Raw genomic sequence first — 13653 nt, 5'->3', positions numbered from 1 at the left:
GGATAACAGAGGTCGCTATGCCCAGAGGGATTCCCTGAAATCCAGCCTTCCCCAACTCACAGCCCCACCCAAACCACACCCAGGTGTATTCTCAGCAAGTCAGGTGCTTCTTGTTGAGCAGCACCTAGACTCACACTAGAGGCAGCTGGCCTCGGTTTCTAGCATGGCCTTTTGGGGCAACTATAAGCACAGCATCTGTGGATTGCCTGCCGAATCTTCACAAGTGGCCCAGGAGGGATAGAGGCTTGGGCTAAATTTGGCCTGTAGCTGAACCCCTCTTAGGACTGTGCCACTGGACACATAGTACACAAATCCACACTAATAAGACCAGGAGACTTAGGAGCTTTGCTTAGTACATAGAAACAGACACGGAAAGGCAGCCGAAATGGGAAGACAAAGAAGCAGAAACCATTGAAGAATGCATTATCTGAGATGAGAAGTATATTAAATGGAATAAACAAAGGAATAAACAAAATGAATAAAGAAGAGGATCAAATGCCCTATCTAGAAGATGGGAAAGCCAAGGACACGCAATCAGCATGGCAAGAGATAAGATGCCAAGACTATAAAAATAATTTAAAGAGACCATGAGACACTATGAAGGGTCCAACTATCCGTCTGATCAGCATAACTGAAGGAAATCAGATGTTGAACAGCTGTTTGAAGAAATAATGATGGAAAACTTCCCAAACCTGATGAAGGAAGCGGACATAAAACCCCAGAAAGCTCAGAAAATCCCAACAACCAGGGATCCAAAGAAGCCCACATCAAGACACATCATAATTAAAATGCCAAAGGTTAAATACAAAGAAAGAATATTAAAAGCAGCAAGAGAAAAACAAATTATTACACATAAGGGAATATCCATATGACTGATAGCTGATTTCTCAAAAGAAACTATGCAGGACAAAAGGGCTTGGCACAAAATATTTGACAGGAGGAAGACCCAGGATCTATAACGAAGAATCCTTTATCCAGCAAAGCTATCATTTAGAGATGAAGGACAGATAAAGAGCTTCCTAGACAAAATAAGCTAAAGGAATTTATCACTACAAAGCCAGTATGACAGAAAATGCTGGAGGGACTTCTTTAAAAAGAAAAAACATTTATCAAAAGCAGGAATAAAGAATGGTAACAACTACATAAGTACCTAATAAGTAACTAAAATGGAAAAGAATTAAGTGCCCCAACCAAAAGACAGAGTGGCTGAAAGGATAAGAAAAAGAAAACAAGACCCCTACATATGAAAAGGAAGGGGATGGAAAAAGATTTGCTTTGATGGACCTAGAAAGTTTTTAAGTCAGACAGAGAAAGATAAACACTATATGATTTCATTTATATGTGGAATCTAAGGAATAAAAAGAATAACCAAAACACACTCACAAATATAGTGGACAATTTGGTGACAGACAGAATGGAGGGAGGTTTGGGGGCTAAGAGAATGGGGCGAAAGGTTAAAGAAGTACAAATTAGTAGCTGATGGATGGTCGTGGGGATGGGGAGCATGGCATAGGGAATGCAGTTAGCATTAATACGTTGGCTAGGTGGAGGGTCAGGGGAGAAAGGGAGCAATTGAGGGGATCGTTTTATGAACTATATAGATGTCTAGCCAATGTTCTGCATACCTGAAACTAAATAAAATAAATTTAAAAAATAAAAAAATAAAAAATAAATTTAAAAAATAATTTTTTTAAAACTAAACTAAAATTAAATATATAAAACAACTAGGTCATACATGGAAATAATAAATAGCAAGTTCAGGACACTGGTTTACCTCTGAAGAGACAGAGAGAAAAATAGGATTGAGGATAGTATACAGCAATGTATCTTTTATAGTCATTTCATTTTTTCCTTAAAAAAAAAATGAAGCAAATATAGCAAAACATTAAAACTTGACAAAAATGAGTGTTGGGGATATGCATGTTCATTACAGTAGTCTTTGTTTTCTTCTTGGATATTTGAAATACTACATGAAAATCAAGAGAACATAAAAGAACAAAAGCAAAAAAGGATAAAATGAAAAGTGAGGAGGTCAAAGACAGCATTTGAGACTGGAGCAGTTTGGTATTACAGGGAAAGAATGTAAATGGGACAGTAGCTAGAAAAAATGCATGATCAAAAATGTGGTTTATTATTTATTAAAGATAGAAGAATATTTAACATGCCTATGTAGACTATGTGAAAAATGAATAGACAAAGAGCAACTGTAAAAGGAGCACAGAGAAGGAATAAGCGTTGAAATAGGTTCTTGGGAAAACAGGATAATACACGGAACGGTTATCTTCCAACAGGAAAAATAGCTCTTCCACTGAGACTTTAGTGAAAGAAATAAGTACTGTTTTAAACATAGATTAGAAAGGTTTTATAGCTATGGGAGTTACAAATTAATTACACTGATAGCTTTCATTTTTTTCTGTGAAGTATGAGATATGGACATCTGCTAAGCAGATTGCGGGAGAAGAAAATGGAAGGTTCAAAAACACATGTTTATTTGGGTCATTTTAGCTTTACTTTATAAAGTTTGATTCTAAATGAAACGGCTGCAGCAAGATTAATTGGAACTTTCTTTGAAATCACTCAGGGCAAAATATTAAATAAATGTATCATTGTGGAAACACTGGGATAGTTGACAATTACTTGTGATACATAATTTGTTCAAATTCACCTCAATAAATAATAGATTTGGGAAATGAGAAGACATATATAGTAACTTCCTCCAAACAGACAAACAGAAGATCCAAATATCTCAAAGAAACTCTTCTTGCAAATATATGCCACAAACACACACAACACAGAAATAACTCAAATTATCTTCTTGCACTGATTAGCTATATTTTAGCAAGTGAAGGTAATTCCCTGAATTTTAATGTTAACATACAAAATATCTAATAAATTCACTCTGTTTTGACTTTTCATCATTCACATCTGCTGAATTCAAATGCCCAATATCACAAGCATTTTTATAGTGGAACTGAAACTTTTCTAAGGTAGAGCTGTATAAACAGCAGGTTATGTTAAAGATATAGAATGCTGAAGTCATTTGAAGTTTATGCTGTCCTCAAAATTAGTTTATTTTCTGGAAATATTTGTATATTTCCAAAGAGATTTTATTCTGCCTTTCTAACCTGACATCATAAATAAGTAATACCACAAAGACACAATTAACATATGTGAGAACATTCAACATCAGAAAGATCCAGAAAGAAAGAATCGCCTTAGGGAGTCAGACTGAAAGAATGAAAATACATGTTAATCCTGATTACTAATCTTAGATCATTTTTACTACCTTTATTAACTTTACATTCCAAGAGTACATTTGCCTTAGAACATGAAAAATAGCAAAGAGGTGAATAACTTCAAAGTGATTGTGAACCATATGAAATACATCATAAAAGAGACTCAACTGCATCATTCTAATTTTGGGTTAACTACTGTTCTGATTCATTTATAAAATTAGTGTTCCATACTTTTCTGTCTCTGAATCCAGAACGTTTCTTCTTTCTCTCTTCTGGATAAGGCTCAAGACAAATACCTGCAGCCTTTTTTTCATGGTTACAAACTTCCCCTTCATCTTTATTCTTCTCTTTATCATCAAGTTCACTCTTTAGGTTGTTTACAGATGGTGGAGATTCTGCAAGGGCTCTGGATATGCAAAAAAAGAAATCTATATTAATCATGAAGGTCCATCATATTAACCAAATAAAGATTTTTCAGATATCGCTTAGCAAGAGCAAAAAACAATGAAATTTGTGAAAAATTCTACATAAAGGGATTCCTCAAAAAATTAAAAATAGAACTACCATATGATCCAGAAATCTCAATTCTGATTATATATCCAAAGGAATTGAAAGTAGGGTAATAAGAAGATTTTTGCACACATGTTAATAGTAGCATGATTAATAGTAGCATGATTCACAATAGCTAAAACATAGAAGCAACCCAAATGTCCACTGACAGATGAATGGATAAAGAATATGTGGTATACGCATAGAATACTATTCAGCCTTAAAAGAACAGGATATGACACTAAAAGCACAGGCAACAAAAGCAAAAATAGATAAGCAGGATTACGTGAAACTAGAAAGCTTCAGCATAGCAAAGGAAAAAATAAAATTAAAAGGCAATGTATGGAATGAGAGAAAATATTTGCAAAACATATATTTAATAAAAAGTTAATATTCGAAATGTATAAGGAACTCTTAAAACACAATAGCAAAAAACCCACAAATAATCCAATTTAAAAATGGGCAAAGCAAATGAATAGACATTTCTCCAAAGATACATAAGTGGCTAACATATAGATGAAGAGGTGCTCAACATCTATAATCATGAGGGAAATATAAATCAAAACTGCAACAAGATATTACCTCACACCTGGCAGGATAGCATTCATTAAACACACACACACACACACACACACACACACAGATAACAAATGTAGGTGACAATGTGGAGATAAGGGATCCCTGGTACACTCACTGTAGGTGGGAATGTAAATATATGGAAACTGTGTGAACTAACAACAGAACTACCATATGACTCAGCAATCCCACTTCTGGGTTATACCCAAAATAATTGAAATCAGGATGTCAAAGAGATATCTGCATTCCCATGTTCACTGCATTATTCGAGACATGTCTATCAATCAACAAATAAATAAAGAAATGTGGTATGTATATACAATGGAATAGCATTCAGCATTAAAAAAGAAGGAAATCCTGCCATTTGCAACAACTTAGATGAACCTAGAGGACATTATGTTAAGTGAAATAAACCAGACACAGAAGGACAAATATTACATTGTACCACTTACATGATGAATATAAAACAGTCAAACTCATAGAGGCATAGTGAAATGGTGGTTTTCAGGAGGTGGTGGTGGGCAAAATAGGGAGTTATTAGTCAAAGGGTACAAAGTTTCAGTTACACAAGGTGAATAAGTCCTAGAGACCTCCTGTACAACATAGTGCCTATAGTTAACAACACTGTATCGTATACCAAAAAGTTTGCTAAGAGAGAAAATCTTATGTTAATTGTTTTATCCCAAAAAGAACCCCATAGTAATAATAATAAGAGGGTGGGAGGAAATTTTGGGAGGTTTATGGCATAGACTGTGGTGATGGTTCACAAGTGTATACTTATCTCCAACTCGTCAAGTTCTATGCGCTAATTATGTACAACTCTTTTTTTAATGTTGAAAAACATTTTTTTAAAATGAAACTGAAAAATACAAAAAAGGAAAGGAAATCCTGTCACATGCCACACATAGATGAACCTTGAGGACATTATGCTAAGTGAAATGAACCAGTCACAAAAAGACAAATACGGTAAGATTCCACTTATGTGAGGTCTGCAAAGAGACAGAAAGTAGAATGGTGGTAGCCAGGGGCTGCAGGGAGTGGGAATAGAGGAATTACTATTTAATAAGTGTAGAGTTTTAGTTTTGCAAGATGAAAAAGTTCTGGAGATCTACATGATAACAATGTGAATATACTTAACACTAACGAATGGTACACTTAAAAGTGGTTAGAATGGTAATTTTTATGGTTTTTTTTTTTTTACCTCAATAAAAAAGTGCATTGAAAGAATAAAATGTGCATGTGGGGGAAAATCAAAAACAAACATTCGAATTAAAATTTGTAAATAAAAAAATATTCCACATGAATACAACTGCTCTGATGGGCTTTCCAGTTTCATTCAATTATCAAAAGCAATAAAAAACTGAATGTTCAGTAGAAGCCCCTCAGGCTGATTAGAGGCTGAAACTGACAATCTATTCTATGAAGATTTTCCCAACTTCCTCATCCAAGGTAATGACTCTATTCCTTCAAACTCCTATACCATTTAGTAACTAAATCATAACATGTAATTTAGTGCTCTGTATGGTTATTTATGTTTTCCCAGAGTCCACCTTGCTCTTTATTTATTGGGGGGGACACAAATGATATTGTTTTTACAAATCAAAAACTGTCAAATATCAGCAATGTTCAACCTAATAGATAAAGTCATTAACAAGAGACTGGACACTACATTCTTTTATTTTGAGTATCCAGAGTTTCCAATTTAGTACTTTACACAGAGAAAGCATGCAATGTCTGTTGCTGATTAAGGAAATCAAATGAAAATCCTCATCTATGTTAACCAGAAAAGGGGCTGGGAAAAAATACACTGGGATTAAGATATTGCAATATGATAAAATTCTTAATCCCTTTCATGTGACTCAGAGAAAATTTAAATCAATAGTTTTTATTTCATTTACTTGCAAATAATATTTTCTAAATACAAAGGCAAAGAATTATTTGAATTTATAAGCGAGAACAGTAACTGATTTTTTGTTTTTGTTTTGTTTCAAGTGTACAATTCAATACATCATATGTATATTGCATTGTGTAGAGTCTTGTGTAGCTAAAAGATGATGAGCTGGTAAAGTGGAGACCCAAGCTATTTCTCCACAAAGAAAAGAAACAGCATTCACTTAATTAATCATTCAAGTGCTATAAGAGCTACACTACTTGCTAAGATGAATATAAATAAGACTGTCTCTGTCCACAAGAAGTATACAGTCAATAGGTAAAACAAATAAACTGATAAAGAACATGTAAGGACAGAGAAAAGGATCAGGAAAAGTTTCCTGGAAAAAGTGATTTGTGAGCTGACTTCTCGAAAACCTAAGTTCTAAAAAAAATCTACAGACATTCAGTATCATCTGGTATAATAGAAATTCCCCTAAGTACATGCTTCACTCAGTTCAATTAATTAAATAGCATTTATAATTTCTTCTAAAATACTTACTAGCTGATATCCATGATATTCTGAGTGCTGCTCATGGGTAGTTGACGGATTACACACTATTACATCTATACAACTTTTACCACCCTAGGAATTACAAGCTTACAAGAGTCACTTTGTTTTTTCCTATTTTCTTCCTCATAGTTGAAGCCATTGCAATAACAATGTAATAGTGATTAAATGTCACAGAACTGATGAAATATGATGATGTATAGAAAGAGGACTTCCGTTTCCAACCACAATGGATTAACTGCACTAGACGTGCTTTTCTACAGAGAAAAAAATACAGAAAATTGAACAAACTATTTGGAACAAATGTCTTCAGATACTGAACAAGAGATAGCAACTCTCTGAGGAAAGGGAGGCATATAATTGCCATGAAGTGTTTGGAGGCATTTTTCAGATCATGATGAGGATCCCAAGCAAAATACAGTAATCATGCTAAGTTGAGAGGACAGGTCAAAGTTTGGAGAGACTGAAGTGACTGGAATTGGTGGGGAAGAGGATCAGAGAGAAGGGAGTTAAGAAAAAGTTCCATGAGTCTACAAGCAGTCTCCTTGATTCAACATTAAGCAGTATGTTCTTAGGATTAAACTATCCAAAATTGGGCAAAGAACAAACCAAGAAGTTGTAGGCCAAATAACTTCTAGAACTCACAAGCAGGAAATGTTCAAGTTCTGACAAATTATTAAACACTTAAGGCATTTAATAACTACTGTTAAAGGGTCATATTATTAGTAGGGCTAAATTAGCCCTAGAGCAAAAGATACTTTAAATCATGCTTTTTAAAAAAGCTTTAAAATTTTTTTGGAATATCAAGCAGGTTCTTCAATAAATGAACTGCCTACCAGCATGAAAATAAATACTTTTAAAGGAAAACAACAAAATCCAGACACTCAACAAAGTAACATTCACAATGTAAAATATCCAATAACATAATTCTTAGATGTCAGCAAGATAGTGGAATGGGAAGTCCCAACCTTTGTCCCCCATAGAAGCACTGATTCAACAATGATATACAGATCAAAATACTTTAATGAGATTTCTCAGATCCAGTTAAGAAGTGCAGTACACCAGGCAAGCATAATTCCAACAGAAACACTGAAGTAAGAGGAGCAATTTCACTTTACTTATGTCAGCTCCTCCCCCAAGCAGGCAAGCTCAGCTCAGCATGCCCCAATTAGCAACTTCTCCCACAGAGGGGAAAGAGGAGACTGGAATGGGTATCAAATGTTCTGCCTATTCACCTCACAGATGGAAGTAGCACAGTCTGCATGTCTAGGAGCCACTGAGAACAAAGAAAAGCAGGAGGTGGCTTACTACAGTTGGCACAGCTTGGAATAGTTGGGAAAAGGCTCATGACTTAAGGCTTCTCCCTCGGATGGGAGGGAAAAAAGTAGAATGTGTGTCTGGCATTTTAGCTCTTCAGAGAGTTGTCTGAAGGATTGATACCTGTCTCATCTGACTTTGGGTGCTAATGGGAAACTGGCATATTTTGAATGCCTGATGGCTGATGAGAAGACAGACAGAATAGGGTGGCTTGATGCTATAGACCAAAGAATGTGCAGTGTCACATATAAACACCAGAGGGAGCAAGAGATTATAAGCGCCTGAAAAACTGGCAGGCCTCTGAGAAATGGCCCACACAGACCTGGAGAAGCTGTATCCTCCCCCAAAGTTTCGGAGGCACCTAAAATCCACAGCTGGGCTGATTGCCGAGGGTCTTCCTTTGTGCGAAGCTAGTCTGTAAAGACTGTGACATGTGACTGATTCTTTAAGAACACAAATCTCAAAGTTAAAAAACACATGAAGAAACAAAGAAATGCAGCCCAAACAGAAGAACGAAATAAATATCCAGAAACTAATCCTAAAGAAACAAGAATATTAATTATCTGGAAAATAATTCAAAATGCCCATCATAAAGATGCTTTATAAGCTCAAGAAAATGATGCATTAAAACGATCTATTAAGAGAGATAAAAATATAAAACAGAAGCATGGAAATTCTAGCACTGAAGAATTCAATTACCGACCTAAAAAATTCCCTAGGGGTCGTTCGACAGCAGACTTGATCAAGCAGAAGAAAGAACTGATAAACTCAAAAATATTATCATCTGATATCATCCAGTCAGAGAAACAAACATAAAAGAAAGTGAAGAAAACCTAAGGGATTTATGGGACAAAGTTAAGAAGATCAATACATACATTGTGGAGAGTTTCAGAAATAAGAAGGGAGAGAGAGCAAGAACAGAGTAGAAAGTTTATTTAAAGAAAGCATGGCCCAAAACTTCCTGAATCTGCAGAAGTTTATGGACAATCAGACTGAAGAAGCCCAAAAGATTCCCAATAGGAGAAACCCAAAGAAATCCACATAAGATACATCACAATCAATTTGTCAGAAGTCAAAGACAAAGGGAGAATATTAAAAGCAGCAGGAGAAAAGAGAAAGAAAGCAATTCATTATGTACAAGCAGACCCCATAAGGTTTCTCAGCAGAAACCTTGCAGGCCATAAAGAAATAGGATGATATATAGAAAGTGCTCAGAGGAAAAAATGCCAACCAAGAATACTATATCTGGTAAAAAAAAATGATCCTTTAAAAATCAAGGAGAAATACAGATGTTCCCAGATAAACAAAACACTAAACCTACATTACAAAAAAAAAATGCTAAGCAAACAAAAAAACTACACAACAACATGAAAGTTTATAAAGCTCACTGGTGAAGGTAAATACACAGATAAATACAGAATACTGTTATGCTATAAGGATGATGTGTAAATCACTTTAAATTCTGTAACAGACATTAAAAGACCAAGTATAAATAGAACTTTAGCTACAAAAATAAGTTACTGAGTATACAATATAAAAAGGAAATTCTGACACATGCTACAATACGGATGAAACTTGAACACATTTTACTAAGTGAAATAAGCAAAATATAAAAGGACAAATGCCTGATTCTACTTATATGAGGTACATAGAATAGCCAAATTCATAGAGACACAAAGTAGAATGGTGGTTACCAGGGGTCAGGGGAAGAAGGAATGGAGAGTTATTGTTTCATAGGTATAGGGTTTAAATTTGGAAAGATGAAAAAATTTTGGAGATAAGGTGGTAATGGTTACACACAATGTGAATGTACTTAAAATCACTTAAGTGTATATTTAAAAAGCTAAATTTCATGGTACATATATTTACAATAAATAAGCAGCAGTCTCATACAAAATTATTTAACAAAAAAGGAGACAGGTAAATGAGACTCTGAATAATAAACTGACGCAGAAATGACAGAGATGATAGAACAAAAAGAAAAGGGCTTCAAAAAGATCATTATAAATATGTTATAGAATTTTAAAAAAATCTGAATATAAATAAGAAAAATATAAATGATGTTTTTAAAATGGCACTTATAGGGTTTAAAAATACAATGTCTAAAATTTTTTAAAAATCACTAGGTAGACTCAGAAGATACTACAGAAAAATAAATCAATGACCTTGAAGAGCAATAAAAACTTCCAAAATTGAAGCACAGAGAGAAAAAAGGCTCTACAAAATGTAAACATTACTTTGTGATATGTGGGACAATATCAGTCTGTGTTAATGAAGTCTCAGACACTGTGTGTGTATCGGGGGGTGGAGTGTGTATGGCAATGGAGACTGAAAAATGTAATGAAGACATGATGGGCAAAAATTGTTCAAATTTCATGAAAACTATAAATTCAAAGTCCAGGAAAGTCCATAAACCCTAAACAGAATAAACAAAGTAAACAGCACCAAAACACATCATAATCAAATTGTTGAAAATAAGTGATAAAGAACATCATAAAAGTAAGCCAAGAAAAAAGATATAGTTCATACATAAAAACAAAGATAAAAATTACCATTGACTTTTTATAAAAAAGCTGAAGACATGATCCAGCATTTCCACTTCTAATTATATACCCACAAGAAGAGAAAGCAGTGACTCAAAGAGATATTTGTGCATAAATGTTCATGGGTAGCATTATTCAAAAAAGCCAAAAGGTGGAAACAACCCAAGTATCCATTGGCAGATGAATGCATAAACAAAACGGTAATATATACACCTACAGCCATGCTACCCTGAACAAACCCGATACTGTCTGATCTCGGAAGCTAAGCAGGGTTGGGCCTGGGTAGTAGTTGGATGGGAGACCACCTAGGAAGACCAGGTGCTGTAAGAGTAAAAAATAAAAAAAAAAAATAAGGGATTGTAAGCTGACAAGGTCCTTGTAATCTGTGAGGTCAACCAAGGGTTGCCTCACCTAAAAAAAAAAAAAGGTATATATATAACAAAAAATTATTTAGTCTTTAAAAGGAAGGAAATTCTGACACATGCTATGACATATATGAACCTTGAAATTATTATATTAAGTGAAATAAGCCATAAAACAAAAGGACAAATATTGTATTATCCCAATTATATAGATACTACAATAGCCAAACTCATAGACTATGAATAGCCAAATTCATAGAGGATGAGGGGAAAAGTAGAATACCAGGGAGTAGGGGGAGAAGGGATTGGAAAATTATTATTTAATAGGTACAGAGTTTGGAATGATGAAAGAGTTCTGGAGATGGATGGTGGTGATGGTGGCACAATAATATGAATGTACTTAATGTCACTGAACTTAAAAATGGTTAAAATTGTAAATTTTATGCATACATAATTTTACCACAATAAAAAAGGATACTTGGATATAATGAAGATACTATAATGAAAAAAGTAAAACCAAAACAAAGCTAAAGACAATTAAATGACATCTTTAAAGTGCCAGAAAGAGAAAGATCAATCTAGAATTCCATATCCAGTGAAAATATCCCTCGAAAGGGAGAAGTGTCTGTTCAGGTCCACTGCCCATTTTTTGATTGGATTGTTTTTTTTTTCATTGTTATTGAGTTGTATGAGTTCTTGTATATTTTGGATATTAGCCCCTTATCGGAGGTGTTGCTTGCAAATATATTTTCCCATTCGGATGGTTCTCTCTTTACCTTGTTGACAATTTCTTTTGTGGAGCAGAAGCTTTTTAGTTTGATGTAGTCTCATTCATTTATTTTAGCTTTTACTTCCCTTGCTTTTGAGGTCAAATTCATAAAATCTTCTAAACAGTCTAGTTTCATTCTTTTGCAGGTGGCTTTCCAATTTTCCCAGCACCATTTATTAAAGAGGCTTTCCTTTCTCCATTGTATGTTTTCGGCTTTTTTTTGTTGAAAATTATTTGCTCATATAAACAGGGGTTTAATTCTGGACTCTTGATTCTGTTCCACTGGTCCATGTGTCTTTTTTTTCTGCCAATACTATGCCATTTTGATTATTGTCTCTTTGTAGTATAATTTAAAGTAGAGCAGAGTAATGCCTGCAGCCTCGTTCTTTTTTCTCAGGATGGCTTTGGCAATTCAGGATCTTTTGTGCTTCTATACAAATCTGATGATTTTGTGTTCTATTTCTTTTTTAAAAATGCCGATGGGATTTTGATAGGGATTGCATTACATCTATATAATGCTTTATTTAGGTAATAAGGTCATTTTAACTATGTTGATTCTTCCAATTCAAGAACACGGAATATCTTTCCATTTCTTTGTATCTTCTTCGATTTCTTTAATAGGGTCTTATAGTTTTCGTTATATAGGCCCTTCACTTGTTTCATTAAATTTATTCCTAGGTATTTTATTCTTTTTGTTGCAATTGCAAAAAGAATTATCTTTTCCATTTCTTTTTGACACTTCATTATTAAACAATAGGAAACCTATGGATTTTTGAACATTGATTTTGTATCCAGAGTCTTTACTATATTTGCTTTTTGTTTCTAGTACTGTCCTTCTGGAGTCTTTAGGGTTTTCTATATAGAGAATCAAGTCATCCGCAAATAGTGACAGTTTGACCTCTCTGTTTCCTACCTAGATGCCTTTTATATTTTTCTTTTATAATTTGGCCATAAAAAGAAAGAAAAGAGTGATACACAGCGCAATGTAGATTGACCTTGAAAATATTTTGCTAAGTGAATGAAGCCAGTCACAAAAGACCACATAAAATTCCATTTGTATGAAATGTCCAGAATAAGCAAATCTATAGATAGAAAGTAAATTAGTGGTTGCCTAGTGCTGGTGGGTATGGAGAAAGTGAGAAATGATTGCTAAATATCATGGAGTTTCTTAGAAAGTAATAAAAATTTTTGGGAATTAGTGGTGATGGCTGTACAACTTTAGGAATATACTTAAAATCACTGAACTTTACATGTTAAATTGTTAAATTATTAAATTTATTAATATATTATTTATTATAAATTTATTATAATTATTAAATTGCTAAATTAGTTAAAATGTTCAGCAAAGATGACAAGCAGATCTTGAAGCAGAAGACTTCCTATTTGTTACTTGGACATGATAGCTGAATTCTTTGAAATAAATGATATGGTCAAAAAATTCTGATACAAAGGTAAGCCACAAATCAATTCCTTTTAAATAACAGAAACAAATGGAAGAATAAAAGTATATGCAGGAACAGGATGCTCAAAGAATACTCACTTCTTCCATAAAAGACCAGTACTTGCAGTTACTGCAGAAGCTCCCAGGAAAGCCACCATCATTTGTCGTCGCCTGATCTGGGTGGGCTGTGATCCTCCATGGTACAATCGAGAGCCCAGAGCCAGTTCTGCCAATGCAGAAAATGAGTTAAGACGAAACATCCTGTGGAAAAAAGTAAAAACGTTACTCCTAACTAGTGGTAGTGACAGTGATGATGATATCAACTGCAACAAAGATAAGGACTTACTCAGTGGCAGACAATATTCTACACTTTGCAATACCATGTGTTATTCCATTTAATCTCCAGAAGAATCATATGAG

General features: G+C 34.2%; 1 protein-coding gene and 1 pseudogene across 5 annotated transcripts in view; one reads left to right on the top strand and one right to left on the bottom strand.

The window, feature by feature from the left end:
- MICU1 (mitochondrial calcium uptake 1) overlaps positions 1 to 13653 on the bottom strand; it is a 177194-nt gene that overhangs the window by 128108 nt on the left and 35433 nt on the right. For all 5 annotated transcript variants that reach the window (XM_006915530.3, XM_025049349.1, XM_025049351.1 and 2 more), the window contains 2 exons: positions 13333 to 13494; positions 3468 to 3642 (listed from right to left, as the gene is read on the bottom strand). In XM_006915530.3, coding sequence (XP_006915592.1) covers positions 3468 to 3642; positions 13333 to 13494 — 337 coding nt within the window. The remainder of the gene's footprint in view (positions 1 to 3467; positions 3643 to 13332; positions 13495 to 13653) is intronic.
- Positions 10873 to 10991, top strand: LOC112482687 (annotated as a pseudogene).

This window comes from Pteropus alecto, unplaced genomic scaffold (assembly GCF_000325575.1).
Source record: "Pteropus alecto unplaced genomic scaffold, ASM32557v1 scaffold155, whole genome shotgun sequence".
NCBI classification, from domain to species: domain Eukaryota; kingdom Metazoa; phylum Chordata; class Mammalia; order Chiroptera; family Pteropodidae; genus Pteropus; species Pteropus alecto.
Note: the sequence above shows the minus strand (reverse complement) of the source record. Positions and strands in the feature narration are given on the sequence as shown.